We start from the raw sequence: 22120 nt of genomic DNA on the forward strand, positions 1-22120 counted from the left end.
TAATAAACTGCCTAAAGAAATAGTTAGTTGCGCCAATATTTCTATTTTTGAAACTCGCTTGAGGAAATATTTACTCGACAATGCTTTTTATACATTGAATGAATTTTTTATTTTTTAGATCTTTAGATTATAAGTGACTATTCCTTTATGTTTTATCATCTTTGGGAAAATAAATGTATTATTATTATTATAACGATAACTCCGGGCATTCGCACAGGACATGCCTGACAGTCTCATCTTCCTGTCACACATCCTGCATAGAGGTGTGTCCACCAGCCCCATATTATGGAGGTGTTTCCTCGGTTGACAGTGACCAGTCAGAAATTCTACTGTTAGGCGCAGATTTTTCCTGGTCATTGCCAAATATTTCTTCGGCGCCATCTTCCCAGGGTCACCCAAGGTGATCCTGGTATTTGGCATTTACATCCTTTGGTTTTGTTCCATCTCTTCAAAGATTGAGCATGGGTGTAACACTTGACTAGTTCCGCAATTGTCAAAGTCATCAGGCCGTAGGTGCCACTGGGTCATAAAATCCTTAGTCCAGCTGCTTCCTTGGCTAAAAAGTCGACAATGCGATTATCTTTACTCCTGTCGTGCCCTTTAACCCACCTCAGGATAATGTTATTATCTACCGAGGCTTTAGCTAAATCTTGGTTGCACTCTAGTACTAGCCCTGAGGTTATACGTTGTCTGTTCGAAGCTAATAGGGCTTGTCTGCTGTCAGTGCAGATTGTTATGTTTTTGCCAGAAATTCATTTTTTGGTTCATTTTTTGTGGCGATTGAGATACCAGCTAGTTCTGTTTGGACCACGCTGGTATTTCTTCCCATTCCCCACGTAATTCTTAGGCTTAGTGATCTGGAGTACACTCCACACCCTCAGCCTTCTTTGGTTTTTGAGCCGTCTGTGTAAATCCGTATTGCATTTGTATCATCTGACTCAATGTTCTGCTTTATTTGTATTTTGTAGGGTTTATTAAACATAAACCTAGGTTCAATTGCATCGCTTGTTGCCTGCAGCAGAGGTTGCGCAGTAAGCGCTTCCCGCCACAGGCCCAGCCTCAATTGACCCATTCCTACTTCGAGGTTTACACCAGCCGTGCGCAATCGTACCATGGCCATCAAGGCAACCTCCTTAACGTACAGATCAAGAGGGGTCAGGCCCGTGATTAATTCCATTGCCGCGGTTGGTGTTGTTCTCATGGCTCCTGTGATGTTTAAACAAGCCATTTGTTGAATTTGGTATAATTTTTGGATGGCCGTTGCTTGTAGAACTTTCAGTCCCCATGCAATGGCTCCATACGTTAACATAGGTCTTATTATTGCAGTGTAAATCCAGGTGACCACACGGGGTGAAAGACCCCATGCGCGTCCAACTGTCCTACGACATTGCTCATAAGCCACGTATGCCTTTTTTTGCTCTACTCTGTAGATGAGAGTTTCATGTTGGCTTTCTGTCGAGGATAGTACCCAGGAGGATTAGTTGTTTTTTCAGATAAGAAGTGAATTCCAATTTGATAGTAGGAGTGTTTTGGTTGAGGAAGGAATAAACGTTGTTGATATCTCGTACTTTCAGCTCAACTTCAAAGAGCTCGGAAATCTCTCGAGATTTTCTATCCCAGTCCTATTTCTATCTAGGATGTCCAAGAGTTCTTCGTTTTTCTTTTTGATATCCAAATCAATGTATTCTTTGTTTTTTTCGCCTTCTTCATTAATCATTCTCAATAAACACTCAAGTACTTGCTTATTAGATACATCGGTTGTCATATCTTCTTTATAGTATCAGAAACTGGTTCAACCGTACTGAATAGATATATCAGCTGATAAAAATTTGGATTACTTGGGTGATACGTTACGTACCTAGGTAATTCTTACAAACTAGCTGCTTCTGTCCACACGTCACTACATAAAGAAATTTCAGTTTTATATCACTAGTATTACAGTAATAATCGAATAAATATGCGGAACTTCAATGAATGTGTCCACAACCCGAACCAATCATGTAAATACGGGTATGGGTATAGTGGGTGGAGCCTCTCCCAGATAATCGACTGAGGAGTGGGACGCAAATTATTCAGCTAGTAATTTGCTTTTACTATGGCTGTTGTTGCAATTGAACCATCAGCTTGTGGTGGAATTCTGTAAAGTTTTGATCAACAGCTTTAGCTACCGACCAGAAGGATCTAGATCCGATGGGATTGAAAAGCAGTTTATTCCTAATTCTCTGATTGTGAAGTTCTTTGCTTTCATTTATTTCAATTCCGCAGCTGTTGCGAGCATTTAAAAACCTAGTTCAGTTTTCGGTACTGGTATTTTTGCGCCACTGTCAGTAGGTGAAATTTTTGGTGGGATGCCGGAAGAACCGGGCGTCAGCAGACTGTGCTGCAAATGCGCATTTGGATTGTACGAAACGTTATTGGAAAGGTGAGTTCCACACGATTTGCCGTCAGCGGATGCTGTGATTCACTATAACTTTCTACAATTGGGCCAAATCATCACAGCAGAGTTCCTATTGTGAGGAACTGCCGGCACTGGACAACAAAAGAGATCCAATCCTGCTCCACGACAACGCCTGTCCGCACGTTCAATAAATTACCCTCCGAATCAGGCGTCGAAGTTCTGCCTCGCCACCATACTTCCCAGATCTCTCTCCAACCGACTACCATCTTTTCAAGAACTCCGATAATTTTTTCACCGGTAGAACCTTCGCCAATCAGGTCCAGGCAAAAACAGCTTTCGTCAACTTCATCGAATCCCGAGTACACAGTTTTCATGCTGGCGAAATTAGTCAACTTTTGTTACATTGGCAAAAGTGCACTGTTTCGAATGACGCTTATTTTGATTGAATTGAATAAGTATTTACTGAGATATTACAGTTCAAAGTAGACTCATAAAAACTGACAAACTTTTCAAACAACCTAATTATATGTAGTGATATCTGTTTTCTATTTAAAATCTGTTATATCTAGTGATATATAGTGATATGTAATGATATACAGTGATATGTAGTGATATATAGTGATATGTAGTGATATGTAGTGATATATTGTGGTATGTAGTGATATGCATGGAATATGCATCTGTCGCGTGGAGTCCCTACTATCAGGTTCATATAAATCAACTAGAAGCCCTACAGAGGCGCTTCCTAAAATATATGTCTTTCAAATTCGAAGGCACGTTTCCTATTGTAGGAATACCCTATTATGAATTGCTTGTAACTCACAATTTTTGTAGTCTCGAGGTAAGGCGTAAATATTATTCAATTCTTTTTTTATTCAAGGTCATAAACAATATCATCACCTGCTCTCAACTGTTACATATGTTGAATTTTAGGGTTCCTAGACGGTCATCTAGAAAAAACATTTTATCTCAACACTCCGCGTACATTCGACTGCCAGATTATACAAATCAAAAGACATTTCTTAGCTAACTGACAGTTCTGTTTTTATTTTTTTCCATATAGATTCACAAATTATATCATGTAAGTACATATTTGTAAATGCCACTGTTACTCCTTATTCTGTAATTGGGTTCATCCTGTAGAATAGTGTATGAAATAAATAAATAAATATGTTGAAAACAGAAGTATACATGTCTGAAAAAGTTGTTTATTGTGGTGAACTATTTTCGAAGGGACACCCTCTATATTTAATAGTATATTTTATTTCTACGTTGGAAGGAAAATGAAATGGACGTGTACGGGAGCATCAAAGGGGCTCTGACACAAATTCAAGATGTTCGGTTTTACAGGAATTCCAAAGAAAACGCGGAGAAGAAAATCATTGCAGTCTCGTATTCTGTTCACAATGGAATCGCGTTATTGGAATATCCAAAATTGATGTCTTCTATAGTGAATGCCGAATCTGGCTGTGGCGGCTTCAAGGAGAAATAACTTTGCAATAGATGTTTGTATCCCAACGAGAGGTTTGCCATCATGGAGAAAAATGATGGAAAATACTTCGAATCATATAATAATGAATCCATTTTAGTAAAGAGCATGTATTGCCATTCCAGAGGCAGTAAAAAGAAGAGTAATAGTTATCTAGCTTGGTTTACAATAGTAGTATTGATGATGATGATAATAACGATGATGACATATTTTAACTGAACGACAGAAAATCCAAATAGAGGGCAATCACACTTGAAGAGATACTTGAAACATGAATCGATTGTACAGAATAGTTATTGAAAAATATAAGATATAAGATGTAACACAACAGAGGTAAATATTACTGGAGTTTTTCCAACACCAATTCGTTATTTTCAACACCTCGACAAGTGTTTCGATCACCAAGTGATCATCTTCAAAGACGAAAATTGAAACTAGAAACTAATGCGAAGCTAACCCTATTTATGCTATATAGGTATCCCATACAGGTAAACCATCCAGGTGTACCACCCTTACAGGTATACCAACTTGAATTAATTTTACAATTTTGTCTTAATTATTATTTTACGATATATGTTTATATAAAACAATTTTCAGCTATATAAAAATTAATTTCACAATATTGCCTATCCAAATTTATTTTTGGAATGTGTCCTTATGTAGTAATCAGTAAACCAACAATATTATTTTATTGTAACAAGCTATAAATATATGCTCTTTAGTATAGGTCCGTCATCGTTATGCATAATATTATTGTGTTTACTTATTTCTACACTCTCATAGGCATCTAGTTGCCTGTTGTTGTTAACTTGTCTAACTAATCTTAAAGAACTGAAGTCTATGGAATGGTTTTGTTGCAAAATATGATGGGCGACTGCTGATTTTTCAGGTCTGTCCATAATATTTCGCATCGCAGTCCTTACATTCAAATTCGTAAATTCCAGACTATTCCGAATTCTCGACTTTGTCTTTTGAACTTCCCAAAAGGCTCTGGTGTGTATGACTTGTTTTAAAAACCACCTTCATACCTATTTCTTTGAAAATCTTTCGAAAGTTCTTCGTATATTGGTGGTATGGAACTGAGATGTATTTATCTTGGTTTTTGTCCTTTCTGAAAGTCGAGATTTCGTTCATTCTTAACCTAAACTTCTTCTTCCTTATTATGTCATCTACAATACCCCTCGAGAAACCGTTAGTGGCTGCTATTTCCTGTATTGTACGTCTTTCTTTTGTGAACCTATCATGTTCTCAGATCCGGTAACACTATCCGTAGCAGCCTCACGAAAACCAGGCAACCAAACGCGGACTGCGATTCCAAGAATTGCAGTTACCGGATACCCTGTGAGTGCGGAAAATCCTATATTGGTGAAACTAAGAGGCCATTGAATGTTCGCATTGCCAAGCACAAGAAACACACACAGCGAGGAAAACCAACAGATCAGGAATAGCAGACCATGTTTGGACCCATCAATACAACATCGAGTGGTCCCAAGCTGAGATCTTGCACAGAGAGGAACACTGGTTTAGGAGAAAATTCAAGAAAGCCGCATACATGTTGTCCAACAACGTATTCAGCCAAGCCAGCGTAGAAATACGCAACATATGGAAACCCATCATCAAGCGAAAAATGGCCAACTCCCGCCAAACGGTCATCTCCCACGGAACAAGTGAAGCGGAAAATGGAAAGCGGGGATAAGTGAAAGTATTCAAAAGACCTATAAATAGTCATCTCTCGGAGGAATCAGTCCAGTCATTACCCGAAGACGATTGTAGATAGTAACAATCGAAACGTCGTGAACTAACGTGATTTGGAATCTCTCCACTTTTCTTTTTTGTTTTATTTTTTCATTCCTTTATTTTTATTCATTCAATTGTTCTATCTTTACTTGTATTTTATTTCAATATTATTTCATTTCAGGTTTGTTTTGCTCAATATAATTGTTATTTTCAGCTATTTATTTTCAATTCTTCTTTTTTAGTTGTTTCAGGGATTTCAAATAATTCTATATGGTAGACAATGGAAGTCCGAACTAGTGAAATTCAAACATACATACATGCATACATACTACATACATACATACATGCAGGTGAAGCTAATATAAAGCGTGTAATAAAAACAGTGAAAATCATACAATAAACTGTATTAATGAGTTTCAATATGGATTTTCATCAAGTATCAGCCAGTTTTATTCCACTCTTAAAGTTTCCTGGCTTTCAGAGTTCCCATGATACTTCAGAACACATAGAAAATTAATTATGCTCACATAATAATATCGTCGACGACAAGGAAGTTAAATTACGTCTCTCAGGGAGGCTAATGTTCACCCCGCGTAAATCACAAGGGTCCCCGATGGGTTCTGTCTAATGTTCTTGACGTCGTTGCCTGAAAAACTCGATAATTCATTCATTTGAATAATTGGTGGATTCGCAAGGCCTAACAGTTGAACTCCAAGATCATCTCTATCCCGAAGTTTGCGTTAATTAAATTAATTAGCGGCACGGCTCATTTCAGTCGGTTGGACGGATAGATACTGATATTAGTGGACTTATTCTATTAAAATTTTGAGGGAGGTTGAGACAATTGTCAGAATAGGAATAAACTGAGGGGGTTTCAGGTAGAAGCTAATGGGATAATATACGCTTCTGGAGAGGACAATGACCATAGTTTCACCACAAACTGGGTGAAATTTAAATTGTACAGGCTTTGAGATGGGAGCATCTTCTGTAAATATTTTGATATATTAGTTATATCTACATATTCAGCTAAGTTAGTATATACATGAAATATCGTGTTACCAATTTCGTTAAATTGTTTTCAAATTTAGTAGATATTTTTATGGATTATGTTATAATTGTTTGTTTGAAGGTGATTGACAATGTTTCATGATGAATTTCACTAGTTCGGACTTCCATTGTCTACTATATAAAATGATTTGAAATCCCTGGAACCACTAAAAAAGAAGAATTGAAAATGAATAGCTGAAAATAACAATTATATTAAGCAAAATAAACCTGAAATGAAATAATAGTGGAATAAAATACAAGTAAAATAGAACAATTGAACAAACATAAATAAAAATAAAGAAATGAAAAAAGAAGAAAATAAAAATGAAAAGTTGAGAGATTCCAAGTCACGTGACTTGGAATCTCTCTTGGAATCACTATTTTTTTGAAAATTCTATGATGAAAGAAGAACAACATAAATAGTTAATACAATGAAGTATAAAATTGCCTACATAGAGGAGAAAATTTTTATAATGGGAAAAAGAAAATTATCACATGTTACCAATAAATAATTGGTCACAATGACACGTTGACCGTAATGAAAATTTATATTAAATATAAATAACTAAAGTATGGAGCCTTTCTACCCACTAATTAACATCAAAATCAAAATACTCCACATGAAAACGAATTCTAATGAAAGAGATCCGAACTGAATTGGATGAGAAAGGAGAATTAACTGTCAAAAATATATAAAGAAATGGAGTAGAGATGGCATAGAACAGTGACAAGAGACCTGCAAACACAGAACATATCAGAAGAGGGATGATCACCTACATATCAACTCGTGTTCTGAGCTGTCACTGTTCCATGCAAACACAGAACAAGATAGAAGAAGGACCATAACCTACATATCAACTCGTTTTCTGAGCTGTCACTGTTCAATGTCATCTCGACTTGATTTTTTATATATTTTTGATGATTGATCCTCTCTTTTCATCCAATTCAGTACGTATCTTTTTCATTAGAATTTGTTTTCATGTGGGGTTTTTTATTTTGATGTTAATTAGTAGATATAAAGGCTTCAAGCCTCCCAACAGATTTTTCATAACGATACAGATTATCAACCAATAGAAACCCATAATTTTTCAATCAAGAATCCTGTTCCTTTGTTTGTCCTAGATTCTAACCTAAGTAACTAATTGCTTTATTTGTCAAAATCAGTTTTCATATTACCTTCCTATATTATCAAAATGTCTGAAAACAGCGATACAGAAGGAATACCATCGACTCCAATATTTTTAAAAGATCAGATTAATTACAGTTGTTATATTCAATATAAATATAATTAGAATCTCTATAGTTTTCATATATCCATGATAATACCATTAAGTTTGTGTTTAAAAAAAATATGAGTTAATTACTGTAAATGTGTTCATTACAAATATAATATTTATAGTTTTTCATTATTTATCGGGTTTAGAAAAAATAGCGTATGCAACTCTCATGTAATGGTTATTAATACACTCGCATATACCATACAAAACTCGCCTTCGGCTCGTTTCGTATCCCGGTTAATGCTCGTGTCTTAATAACCATCATTACATGATCGTTGCATAATATACTATTATAATTTATTGTATTAACTATTGTTGTTGTTGTTCTTCTTTTATTATAGAATTTTTTTTAAATTAGTTGATGATGAACCTATATAGGTTCGAAACATTACTTGTTCTCTATGACTTGTGCAATCATCTACCCTAAAAATGAATGGAAACGATTTCAGTCTCTACATTTTTGGTAGTTCCAGCCGGATGCGAAGGGACCAATGTACTACACAGGTGGAATCCCAAAAAATGATTTGTCTCCGATTTTACCAAAACTTCTTGGGAGTAGAGAGGTGTACATTCTCTTCAATGAAAAGGAGGAAAATAAATTACACAGTTGATGGATTCATACTCAATTCCTCTTCCATTTATATCAAATGTTTTATCATCGATGTTTTATGTTGAATCAATTTCCATCTCCAACCGCAAGAATATTTACACCTTCTCCTTTTGATGAATCGCCTCGATTCGAAATAACCATATTTTATTCGCATCAATATAAATCGTATTTCGAGAACTGCAAACAAGACATGAAAAATGTTCGAATCTCCACGCCCCATTCAGTCTTGAATAGACAATAAAGCCCATCTTTGCTGAAACGATTTCAGAAGCTTGCCTCTCGAATAAGACATTTCTGATGAATGGGTTTCCTGGAAAACGAATGCTGCTCTCTCAATCCGAATAAATTGCGAGATACGTTTTATGGGATCGTATAAGAGGTTATGTAATGAATTCCTGGTGAAATCGCCGGGAAAGTGGCGATTTCACCAGGAAATGACAGCTTCGTTACATTACCACAAGATCATGGTATGGGCTTTCACGTCCGGTGTCTAACAAATTGTCAGATTTCTCCGGGTTTATTAGCGATAATCTGTAGGTTTTTGTACCTGACGTTTCGTCTACTGCTGCGATGTGGTAGCTGTCAAAGTGATCTACCTTGCTGCGATGTACAGGGTGATTCAAAAGTACTTTGACAAACTTCAGGAGGTGATTCCTCACAATATTCTAATATGAATTGTCTAAATAAATAAATGTCCGGAAACGCTTCGTTTCCAAGATACAGGATGTTGAAGTTTCATTTTTATTTTCGTTTTTATCAAATAACTTTTGAAATACTGAATTTAATTAAACGGAACTTGGTAATAGGAGGTTTTTGAGGTGTCGAATTCGAACCTGATGTTCTTATTGCTCTTACTCGTAGGGGGCGCCTCCTACACGTCTTTTTCTTTTTTAAAGGTTCAAAACTTTTTTGGGCGTACTTTCAGCACATTTTTCAGTCAAAAAATCGATTCCTCTATCATATCTACGTAAATAAGCTACCCTTGTTACTAGTCGCTGTAAGCAACCGTTTTCTAAATATTTGGACTTGAAAACATCAAGTCGATTATTTGATAATCGATGTATATTGAAGTTATTACGAATATTTTGCATTTTTCACAAGAATGCTTTGGAAATGAATATGACGTTCTACTCGTTTAAAGAGGTCATTACTGTTGGGTACGTTTCCGTACCCAACATCATCTTCCGATTCTACCCGTCTTATATTGGCTGATGTAAACAAAAAGCGGTTATGATATTTCGACTGAGTAATAGTCTAATCTTTTTTGTGAGTGATGATGAGATATTATGCCGGGTCCAGACCAAGCAGACAAAAAGTAAACACGATTTTGAGACAAAAACACGACAAAATTGCAACAAAATATTAGGTATTCAGACAAGACAAAATTGAGACAAACTATCCACACCACAACGACAAATGTGCAGCAAAATTTAGTTGATGGGAATTCGTTGTTTAACCATGTGGCGTTTCCACCAGGAGGAACATTCAAAAAATGAAGATTTATTGCTAGCCGCCAGTTGTTATATCCTTCTCTCCTCTTCATCCAATGTTGGGAAAATGAAACGCAAACGTTTTTGGATGAATTGTTAGTTCAGTTACGTGGGGATGATATTAGACTAAGTGGTGAGATTCGTTCAAGTTTTAAGAATTTTCTAAGAATGTCCACCGAGGATTTCGAGAATCTGATATGCCTTGTTGGTCCTGCAGTTGCCAAAAGACATACTAACTACAGAAATGCTATAAGTGTAACAGAAAGGTTAGCAATATCTTTAAGATTTCTATCAACAGGCGATTCCTACAACAGCCTCATGTATCTTTCAAAAGTATCAAAGCAGTCCATATCTTTTGTCAGCCCGCACCGTCCACACTGCGCCGACAACTAGTCGTAAAATATGCAGACAAAACAGAGACCCTTTGATCTTTACCGACTGGCGACGGGACTTGCAACAGTCTCAGAATTTGGAAACAAAACCCAAATAAGACAAAAATGTTGCAGAAATGTATCGGATTTGTCGCCACTTTGTCGCGAAACATGAATGTTCTTGTCTTGTCGTTGTTTTGTCTGCTTGGTCAGGACCCGGCATTAGATTAGATGTGAATATGAACTTTTTGACATTTTTGTGAAAGCCAATTTTGATGTATCTGGCGTATTTCTGATCTAACATTCACCAGCGAAATTTTTTTTTTTGAAACTTACCACGACAACAGAGAATAAAATCTTCGCCTTCAGTTGAGTTGCGTGCTCCAGGTCAGGCAAGGAATCCAGAGCTTCCAGCGCCCGGGGTCTGCTGTGGTGATAGAGGGCCTCGTATCGACTAACTACGTCTTTCCTATAACAAAACGAATAGATGAAAAGGAGCTAAAAAGATACGAGTTTCATAATCGGGTCACTGAATATGATGTAGAGATGATTGAACTTCCTATAAAATTGTTTCTATATAGTGTGTCCGCAAAGTATGGAATAAATTCGATATTTCCAAAATCAAAGGTCGTTTCACAAAAACTTGAAACACGTCGATTTTTAATTTTAATATTCTATATTTCACAATGAAATTTCATTATACAGGGTGATCCATGTTAATGTGCTGACGTCATCGGTAATTTTTTCAAAGCAACACCCTGTATTTGTTGTCAGTTTTGAATAATCCGTAACGAGCTAACGAGTATCATCCTAGGGATGATACTTGGGGTCTAATGGGCTTAGAAAATAAATTTTATTGATATCTGATGAAAGAAAGAATTAATAAATTATTTTATATATTTTTCCAATGATTAATTTAACAATGGGAAAGTAATCCAGTAATAAATACATGACTTTATTTTAAATGTTCGAACTGTAGTCCTTGCTGTATTTGACAGTAACCTAAGCGTTGAATAAATTTTTGTTGAACCTTTTTTATGGTTTCTTGAGAAAATATTGTTTATTTCTGTTCGAAATCTCTCTTTTGATTCTTGAATATTTGCTGGTTTCGTTTTATAAACAATATTCTTCAGATGGCCCCATCTGCAGCATAATGTGGGGACGCACAATACTGTTGAAACCGTAAACTTTCATCAAAACTTCCAGGATCAGTTTTACTGGTGAATGATCCCAGAGTATCTGGGATCGGCGACCTGAAACCTTTTCATTAAAGCCACAAAGTGTATCTCTTTCAAATACATTTCTGTGTAGCTGACGAGATGTGTGGGTTTACTGGAGCGACAAAATTCGCAGGGTTGAGTTGGGGTCCTTTCTCTGAACCCTGATTATACTAGAACATCAGATTCAAGTTATTCAAAGCATTTTGAATAGGTGCAGTGGAATATTCTTCGAGTACCTACACTGTGACGAGAGGAGTGAACATAATAATTATGTTCTTTGAAACACAAACAGAACGAAATAAAGTAACCATAAGAATTAGTGACGTTATAGTATGGATTGGCCATTAAATAGAGAACATTGACTCCTACAGCTGAAAAAAGATGAAGAGGTTCACCTCTTGGCATCTACGTCACTCATACTTTTAACGTCAGATAAGTCATGATGTTTCACATATTGCATATTTCCATTGTGAAAATTTTTGTATTTGATTTGTCACATGGTGCTATGACGTAGTGGCTCAAACGTTGTGTTATCCTCAGGTGGGATATATGTGAAAGTGTCGTCATAGTTCATAGGATCATGTCTATGATTTGCATATTGAAATACCTGAATATATGAATATTTTCGATATTAGTGAGAAGCATTGGGTTGAACGGAAGTCCTGGATGGAGTTCTTTGAAGATGTGAGGATTTGACATATCTCGCAGCATAATGAACTCACAAGATTCTCTATAGAGAGCAGACCATGAAACTTGCCACTGTCAGAACCTGACGAAAAAAATTAATAGAAAATAATTCACTTGGAAGTTTGACTCTTGATAACAATCGATCTCTCCTCTTCAAGGATAACCACCGTCCATAAAGGTCGACTGGAAGGTCGCCAAGAAAGTTATAACAGTGCTGGCAATTGAATTGATCAAATCATTTTAGCTTTCAGCTCTGCTTCAGAACTGTATATTGCTATCCTGGTGCGGATATACATATCACACAGTTGGTTGGCGGCTAGTGGAGCTGAAGTAGAGCGCCAATACCAAATCCCAAGTCGATGCCACGCATGACCGTAAAATATTTTCTACTGAAAGGAAACATCTCCCTGACTAAACACCATATGCTCATTAAACTGACAAATTGACGGAGAGACGCTACTTAACATTGATGATAAAGTCTCTCTGTCTTCTATTTGTCAACGAAGAAGAGATTGCGGTGGCCATATTCTTCCATTTCAAAGGAACATTTCACAATGCATCAACTAAATATTAGAAAAGCTTTGACAAAAAGACACTTCTAATTATGGATTTGATGTTTTTGACAGATTAGAAGTAGACCTGTAAGCTTATGCAGGCAACCTTCTGAAATTGGCAACGATCACATTGAGATAGGTAGGCGATGTTCATAGTTGCTGCTAGAGGGAGTAGATATCTGTAAACTCCAGCAAAGCTATGATAGTTACTTTTACCAGAAGAAGAATCCTGGAATCCTCCACTTACCTTTCATGATGAGGTTACTGCATTTGCAGTGGGAGTGAAATAGTTAGGTTAGGTAAGAACTGATCAAGTAAGGTTATGTTTATCATGGCTTGAAAAGTCTCATGCAACGCCCACTTGGAAAAATTCCGCACAAAACTAGATTCTTTCTATGATAATGTCGCTGGATCTGCGGGAAATCTGCGGTGCCATTTACACCAAACCTTCAGTTGCTATGGAAATCCCGAGAGATCTACCTCAGAATCGTGCATATCGTGTATTACACAAAACAGGCCTATCGACTTCTGATAAGTTGATTAGGACTTGTTTTTCTTTGCTTGAAGCGAATGTGAAAATGTATGTTCAGGATATTTTTATTTGCTGTGTAACTGAAGAACTGCAATTTTCTGCTTTACAAATTCTAAACCGTTGTGTGAGTATTTTCTGTAACTGAGACTTCTCTTCATTTTCCCCATTTTATATGTATAGTAAACCCAATATTTAGAATATTAGAGATATTTTGAGAACTAAATCAATAGGTTGATTGTTCAAAATATATTGATACTTTTAGAAATGTTTTTTCAAATCAGACTTCTTTTTCATATTGTCAAATGTTTCTAGTATCAGCTTTCTTGATTGAAAAACATAAAAATTCTCAAAATACATTGACTGAAGTCCCTCAAGATATTCAACTCCATCTGAAAATCGATCTTATTATTAATTTGCGATAAAAAACCGCTGGTAGACAGTGTTTTGAAATGTATGAATGTATAGCTCTTATGTTTTGCCTTTCATTCCATTATGTCCATTGTTTGGGAAAATGTACCTCTGTGAATGACAATAACGTATCATTTCAGTATTTCCTTTTTATGACTTCAATTTGGAAAAAACTCATTTTCTCAGACATTTTCCCATAACCAACTCGGAATTCCAAGCTAGCAAGTGAGGGGTGTAAACAACCTTTTTCGGCTATAAAAACATCTTTATTACAGTCGGTTCTACCGGAATGCTACTTTACGAATGATTTTATTATGTTTCAACCCGAAATACAAGAATTGAGATGCTGTTATCAAAGACGTATGACACCTTTTGATGAGTTATCCAAATTTTATCCTTCCAATATATGAGTATCAATGATAATAAAATATTGAAGAGTGATGAAATATTCAGCTATTTGAAACAAAGTTTTTTTCAGTGAGATCGTCGAGGTTTATAAATTAGAGATCTGATAATGAATTATCGATCTGTCAGTGTTCAGAAGCCCATGCAGTGTTCAGAAGCACCCGTGCGGAGCTCCGGCACCGCATGGGTGCAATGCTGGTACTAAATACAAATTCACCCACCGACAATTTGAGAGCATAGTGAAACATTGATGAGAAGGTAACTTTATTTCTTTAACGCGCCTTTTTTCCCGTGGCTGGCGACCCTTATTGCACATCAACAACATGAAACGAACTTACATACAAAATTTCAGTCTTCAAAAATACAGCGGTACGGACAAACAGTGATGAAGAGGAAAGTTTCATTTGTAAACGCACTCGTTTTACCCCCCCGGGGGGCGCCCCATGTGGAATAATTGAAAATCCTTTTTTTGTTCGCATCTAAAACCTAAAAAGCACCTAGATACCAAATTTTAGGTTTCTAGGACTGTAAAGATTTGCTGACGAGACAAACAATTTGCTGCATACAAAATGGAAGTTGCTTTGACCTACATATTGCTTGTATCTCGTACAATAAAAGTGATTGACAGGTTTCAAATTTATTTTATATGAACCTTGACTCACTTTGAATAGTTCATCGCTGGAGGATAATCTTTTTCATTCGTATTGGCATAACGAGGAGAATTTTCTCCAAAAGTATGAACAAACATATACATAGTTTCGTGAAAGAGCAATGGGGAATGTTTCTCAATTTGGGTTATTACAGCAAATGGAAGTTTAAACAAAATGCAGTTGAGTTTAATTCATGAGTTTTTGAAATTACCTTCGAAAAGTATCCAAATTGATGTTTCAAATGTTGGGTTTCGATTTTTAAAGGGACTTGTTCTCAATTCATATATTGGCAACATCGCCTAGAATGCTAGATCGGAGTTCAGGTTACCTAGATATTCTACTTTAACAAAAAATTATCTTTTCAAATCAACAATTAAGGCAAAATATATATTATAGTTCAATACCCTCTCCACAAGCCACATAAACAATAGTTGTTTTGTTATTTATTTATATAGAGGAAGATAGGTTAGATGCACAAAATGTCATATGTCACAGAATGTCTCGGAACTTGGAACATAAGTAAACAGAACAGCACGCCTCTGAAATATGCCATCTTTGTTTGTCTCATACAGGTAACAGATTCATTGTCCTTTATTAGCTATAACCGATGTTGCCAAAGGGTGAAATAGAAACGAATCCCTTTAAATGTTGAATGTATTATTTCATTTCTCTTTTTTGAATATTCAAATAATTTTTTAAAGAAAAAGGTTGAAATGATAAGTTTAAAATACGTTGTTTTAGAGGTCTTTTATGAAAACTACTTGATTTTCGTCAGGAGAAACATTCCCCATTCAACAATCGCAAACCATCTTGGGATATGAATAAGCCGTATTACATTCGAGAGAGACAGATTCTTTAGGATTTATGACAATTTCTCAAACTATCAAGTGAAAATCCCACAACACAATGTTGATCAAGTACGTTTTATTTCCATGTATGTCCTGAACGTCTTCAGATGATTTGTACTGTCAAATTTTACGTTTCATCGAAGAAAATGTCTATTGTTGAATCTGTTAAATGACTTTTTTTCAAATTAGTCAGTTGACTTATTTGTTATTGTCTTCATTGTTCTCTTTACATAGTCGCTTTCAGTCTCATTATTGGAACACCTCCAAGTGAGGAAACCTTGACTTTTTAATCAAGTAACGATATATTTCATACGCTCCAACATATTTCCACCATATTTCCTCATCATAAATATTCTCAAATTAGAATTTAAACTTCCCAGACTTCTTACAAGCTCCCAGCTCAAACTTCCGGGGTGGAATAAGACCGTAAAGTTTTACGACGCGTACCTAGATGAAACTGCGCCCTACTTTCAGAGAAAGTCTTCAAAAACAATCTTAACGACATTTGGAGAGGAAAACAAGCGGGAATTACTTCAAAGTGCACTAATGGAAATGCATCAAAATGTCTTATTCGACAGAAAAGTTTGCCCGCTGATAGATACACAAAACCAGGATCTTGATCCTCCAAAGTGAATAGGTTTGTAATGACAGAGGATACTGATGAACAAATTATGGATACATTTTCGATAATATGGGATGTGAAATTATACTTTTCCAGAATGAACCATTCAGACATAAAAGAAGAAGGATCGATGATACAAGAAGTTGTAGAAAAATAATAGTTATTATTATATAAACAGCAACACATTTCTCCCTCCACTGCGGGGATGAATTTGTTAGGCTAACCACTCGATCAACCCTATACTTGGTTCAGGACAATCAAACACCCATCAACCGAAACCCTCGGATTAGGGGTCAGAGGCAAGGATTTGCCATCAGACAACGAACCCAATTCCACCGGGCGCTTTGAGAGGATGCATGAGCTGAGTGATTCACTTCTCTGCATGGTACGCGAACACGAGGAGATGAGGCTGATTAACTCAGTTTAGTTTTCGACACTGAACGAGGTGATCACAACTCCATCACCGAGTTGGAACCCATTCAGCAGAAGGACCACGAGAAAGCCGCAGATATCCCTTCACTCCGGCGGAAACAAGTGCATGGATAAGCTTGATGTGTCCTTTTGAAGACCTCGAATTATCAAAGCAACTGACCTTCTCTTTCCTCGGTTCTAGTGGACTGAAGTCTGAGGGGTTCATCATGGCCTGCCAGAATTAGTTTTTGTATCAAAAGGGTAGAATGGGGAAGGGTAATCAATTTATGAACAAAACAACCCAAATGATGAATCATACGGTTTTTCATATTGAGCCAGCAGGAGATTTAAAAGGCTTCAGAAATTGAATCATATTCAAGAATTTCATAAATTAGGCGGCAAGAAGAATTTTGTCAAGAAGAATTTTGTTTTTTTTTTTACCTGAATCATTTGAGTATGGCCGATATATGAAGTCACAGTAGTTGAAATGGCTTAGCACCAAACTATCATAGAACTTCCTTTTTTAGAGGTTGACTCAAAATAAAACTATCACAGTAAAACAGTGTCAATTTCATATAGACTTTTTCATAAAATTTTCAACATGACTAGTGAATCAAGGATCAGTGTCAAGCATCACCCCTAAGTTTTTAGTTGTATTGACAGAAGTCAAGATAGAATGACCTAGCTCTAAATGGAAATTGTTTTCTGCAAATTACGATTCTTCTGCGGTGCAAAACGCATCATCAATGTTTTATTAGGATTAACTTCCAAATCATGTCCACTGCATAGTCTATTGGTCAAGATCAGTGTTGAAGAGATTTTGTGCCTCAGCATACTCATCGATTTTAAAGTGCATGTATAATTGTATGTTATCAGCATACGCCTGTATTTTACAATTCTTGATAGAAGAGATAATGTCAGTAGTATAAATGATGAACAATAAAGGTCCCAAAATGGAATCCTGTGGTACTCCTGAATATCAAGAGGTAAGGAGTGATGAACATCAACAACAACTTTTTGAGACCGACCAAGTAAATAAGACCAGATGAGAAATAAGGCAGCACTATCAAACGCATAATATTTGAGTTTCATGCAAATCAGCTCATGATTGATGGTATCGAATGCTTTCGAAAAATTTAGTAGAACCAGAGTGCTAATCATTCCCTTATCAAATCCTTTAACAATGTCTTGTGTAACATTAGCAAGAGCTGTAGCCGTACTAAAACCCTGCCTTAAACCACATTGCAATGGTGATAACAGATTATTGGTATTGAAATATTCATTAATTCGTAAATAAATAACTCTTTCACAAATTAGCCGGACAGATGCAGAAGGCTGTCATCTTGGCTCACTGCGCTTGCTCAGGGCACATGATTCTCGGACCCAATGATTACTTACCCCACGGTGTGGGGAGTGGTCATTGGTTGATAATGTTGGCGCGCCCTCCCGAATGAATTGGAGCTTCAGGAGTAAGGCACGACTAGCGCAAACTTAGGGAGAAAAGAATAATAATGATACATTTGACAATGATAATATTAAGTACATAACTAAGTGTGTTAACAAAAGTTGATAACCCCGTGCGGCATAATTTCCTTGGGATTTGCATGTGCATATAATCTCCATTTCCTGTTACATAAATCACAAATGATAATAATTTACCACATTTGTACAGGCACCACTTTCACACCTTTCTGAAGTTTTTTAGTGCTCGTGCATTTACTATTTTTCCGTTAACCATCAGTTGCCCCCTATGAACGACAACCCTCAGAAGTTGTTAGCTGAGGATTAATGGGGCCTCACCTTTTAACGTGCGATTCCTAGCACATGCACACGAACAAATCTCTGAATGATTTTTATCACAGTAAAATCACATATTATCGACATGACATTGACAAGTGGCCTCACAGTTTCAAAAAAAACACATCTATAATGTATACATCTTCATGGTGAGTTTTCATTGATGTTTTTGATTACTTCCCCTATTCGGTAGTTTCTCACTCCACATATAATAATGGGGAAGAAGAAGCCGAGAGTTTTTTTTTCGCTAAAACCCATTTCTCCTTCAATTAATTGAAAGGAGTCGAGGACGTCTACTATATACCTGTGATAACTTCCAAATCAAGCAATTCTGGTTTCTACTCTGACCCTATTAGGTTCCTCTGTCAATAGTTTGTGCTTGAAGGAAGGTCGAGTTTGATAACAAAGGATAGAGAGAACATTGGGAAATGTGCTGAACGTTATGAACCCAGTTGATTGCCATCGAAACAATGCATCCACAATAGTAAGTTACAAGGTAAGATGACAAATTTCGTAATATACGGGGGTGGTCTGAAAAGTTTACGACCTGAAAAAGATGAAAGGCATTTTTTCAGATTTTTTCATTTATTTTTCAACATAGTCCCCTTTCAACTCTACACTCTTCTCTCAACGATGCTCCCATCTGCAGGTGTAATATCTTCAAAGCTGAATGAACTATACAATTGAGTATCATCGGCGTAGTGATGTATTTTACCAAAACTAACAAATTCATGGAAGTCACTTATATAAATTGCAAAAAGGAACGGTCCCAGGATTGAACCTTGCGGTACACCAATTTTTTTTTGATATTATTTTTGATTGGTTACCATCAAGGTAACCTTCCGGAGAGATAGCTATTCATAAGTGACACTGCATTATGGGTGAAACCAAAGCACTTAAGTTTTATGGACAGTAAAGAAGGATCCAAGGTATCGAATGCTCTACTATAATCAGGCATTAAGAGACATGTGAAATTTCCTTCATCAAGTGATTTGAATATTTCGTCAGTGGTGAGACTCAGAGCCGTAGTAGTGCTATATAGAGGGCGAAATCCAGACTGAGCGGAGGTAATAAGATTTTTTCGTTTATCGTAATCTGAGAGTTGTTCTTTAATAATCATTTCAAAGACTTTTGAGATGCCAGGAAGAATTCTTATAGGTCTAATATCAGAGAACTCTGAGGGATCGTTACATTTTGTCAATGGCTTAACTCTAGCAGGTTTCCATTGAGGGGGAAATTTACTAGTCTCAATGGCAAAGTTGAAGGTATATGTTATGTATTCCAATAAATGGGGAAAAACTAAATCCCTCATACGAATTGTGATTTCATCAGAGCCCATAGCATCACTACTGATTTTATTGAAGTGCTTATTCACTTCATACGAGTTTACAGCTATTTGACTGGCGGTTTTTTTAAATATTGATAGATTATAGAAATGTTCATTCAGATCTCGTGTTAGGAATCACACGTTAAAAGGTAAGACCTCGTTAATCCTTAGCTCGCACAAGTTTCGACTTCTGAGGGTTGTGTGAGGGTTCTGAGATTTTAAACAGATTATTCAAATTTTTCAAAAACGGTGGAATAGCCGGAGTTTTATTATCTCGAAGTACTTCAAGGGATCTAAGAGTATTCCATGTTGCCTTAGAATTTTTCTGTCTAAGTACATAATTGAGATAAACAGTTTTTTCAAGGCGGATAGCACTAGATATATAACTACTCAATTCTTTATAGTATTCCCATGATCCCAGTGTTTCCATTCTCTTTTATCGTTGGAATGCTTTGTGTTTCAGTTCAAGCATTTGTTTTATATTGTACGTTATCCAGGATTTGGGCGGCTTAGTAGCTCTAATTGTGCGATTAGGAATATGAGTATTGAAAATTTCTATTAAGTTATCATTTAAGAAGGAAAACATGTCATCAACATCATCTAAAAGATAAATACTACCCCAATTTACTTGAAATACATCTTCTTTAAAGGAGTTTACTTCAAGATTTCTGAAATCACGGTAACTAACAAACTTTTCATATTTTGTTTTGTGTATATCAACCTCAAGAATGATAGCAAAATGATCGGACAAGAACGTCTATGATAGTTTGGCTGACTTCTGTTACTTTGGTTGGAGATTGTACCAATTGTACCAAACTGTATGAGTCTAATAAATTATTGAATAATTTGACATTTTCTATCGGAAACTAATAAATCTATATTGAGATCTACTAGAATAATGAATGAATCACTTCCCGGAAGTAAATCAACTACGGCCTCTTCTAATTCATTGAGATAACTTATTATATTAGCTGATGGTGGCTGATAGACAACTCCAACGACAACAGTTTTATGTTTGAATTTTAAGGACACCCATAGCTGTTCAAATTGTTCACTAATATTAAAGTGCAAGACAGAACATGTTGAGTGATTCTTCACATAAAAAGCTACACCCCAAACCATTTCTATCAGCGTTCAAGAACTTATAATCACTAAATAAAGATAACACATTTTTTTCTCTCCACAAAAACAACTCGATGATTAGATACATACATATAAATGTGTCTGATCTCTGACGGTTCCCTTCGCCTGTCCCTTGATCCGAAGGAATATATTTTGCGCTACCTGACTCATCACTTTCCGAGGGAAGGGATAGAACAGTTGATTCTTCAAGTTCCCTTAGGTTTTCAACCGCGTATACATTTCCATTCACAACCAGCTGTTTCCCTTTTAAAAACGCATTGAGGTTTTTCGATTTAGCTAACTTCAGGTGGGCTACTAATAGCTTCTGATCTTTTCTATCCTGGATCGAAAGATCTTGCGATATAGTGATTTTTTTTATGTTTGAGTTTGTAACAGTTCTCAAGGATTTGTTGTTTTTTCAGATAAGAAGTGAATTCCAATTTGATAGTAGGAGTGTTTTGGTTACGAAAGGAATAAATGTTGTTGATATCTCGTACTTCTAGTTCATCTTCAAGGAGCTCGGAAAGTATATTTGTCACATGAATAGCTATAGAAGCAGACTCTGGAATTTCCAGTCCATAAATGAGTATATTATTTTTCCTTGATCTTTTTTTTAGCAATTTACATTTACTTTCTAGTTCCTCAACCTTTTTCTCGAGATTTTCCATTCTTTTTCTATTCTATTTCTTTTTGATTTCCAATACTATACTATAATACTAATCGCTGGTCCTGTTCGGTATCCATGGAGATCTTGTTGCTGGGGTGTTGAGCGTTCAAGTGGTCTAGGAAAAGGTTTAGAGCGTCCCTTCCATGTTTCCAGATAACCAAGGTGTCATCCATGTAACGTAGCCACAAGGTCGTTTTATTTCCTTTCATTTTATTCACCTGTCTAAGAATCCCCCAATATGAGCCAAGGTACTCATTCCCAGTTTAGTATTCAACTGCTGCCAGATTTCAGTAGGTTCTATTACTTGAACTGCTTTATGGCAGAAAACACTCATTTCAGCATTCAGAAAAACACAAACTTTCCAGGAAAGATCGAAAAAGCTCATCCAATAATAGTCTTCTACGAACTGGCGTCCATTCCGCAAAACAACAGCAACGATGTGAACGGATGC

At 36.3% G+C, this 22120-nt stretch overlaps 1 protein-coding gene across 1 annotated transcript in view; it reads right to left on the reverse strand.

Annotated features, from left to right (window-relative positions):
• Positions 1 to 22120, reverse strand: part of LOC111517173 (uncharacterized) — an 83722-nt gene that overhangs the window by 12735 nt on the left and 48867 nt on the right. Inside the window, exon 5 of the mRNA XM_023173243.2 lies at positions 10756 to 10888. Within this exon, the coding sequence (XP_023029011.1) occupies positions 10756 to 10888 (133 nt within the window). The remainder of the gene's footprint in view (positions 1 to 10755; positions 10889 to 22120) is intronic.

This window comes from Leptinotarsa decemlineata, unplaced genomic scaffold (assembly GCF_025532065.1).
Source record: "Leptinotarsa decemlineata unplaced genomic scaffold, Ldec_3_MD MMD2_tig00001064_RagTag_RagTag, whole genome shotgun sequence".
Taxonomy (NCBI): domain Eukaryota; kingdom Metazoa; phylum Arthropoda; class Insecta; order Coleoptera; family Chrysomelidae; genus Leptinotarsa; species Leptinotarsa decemlineata.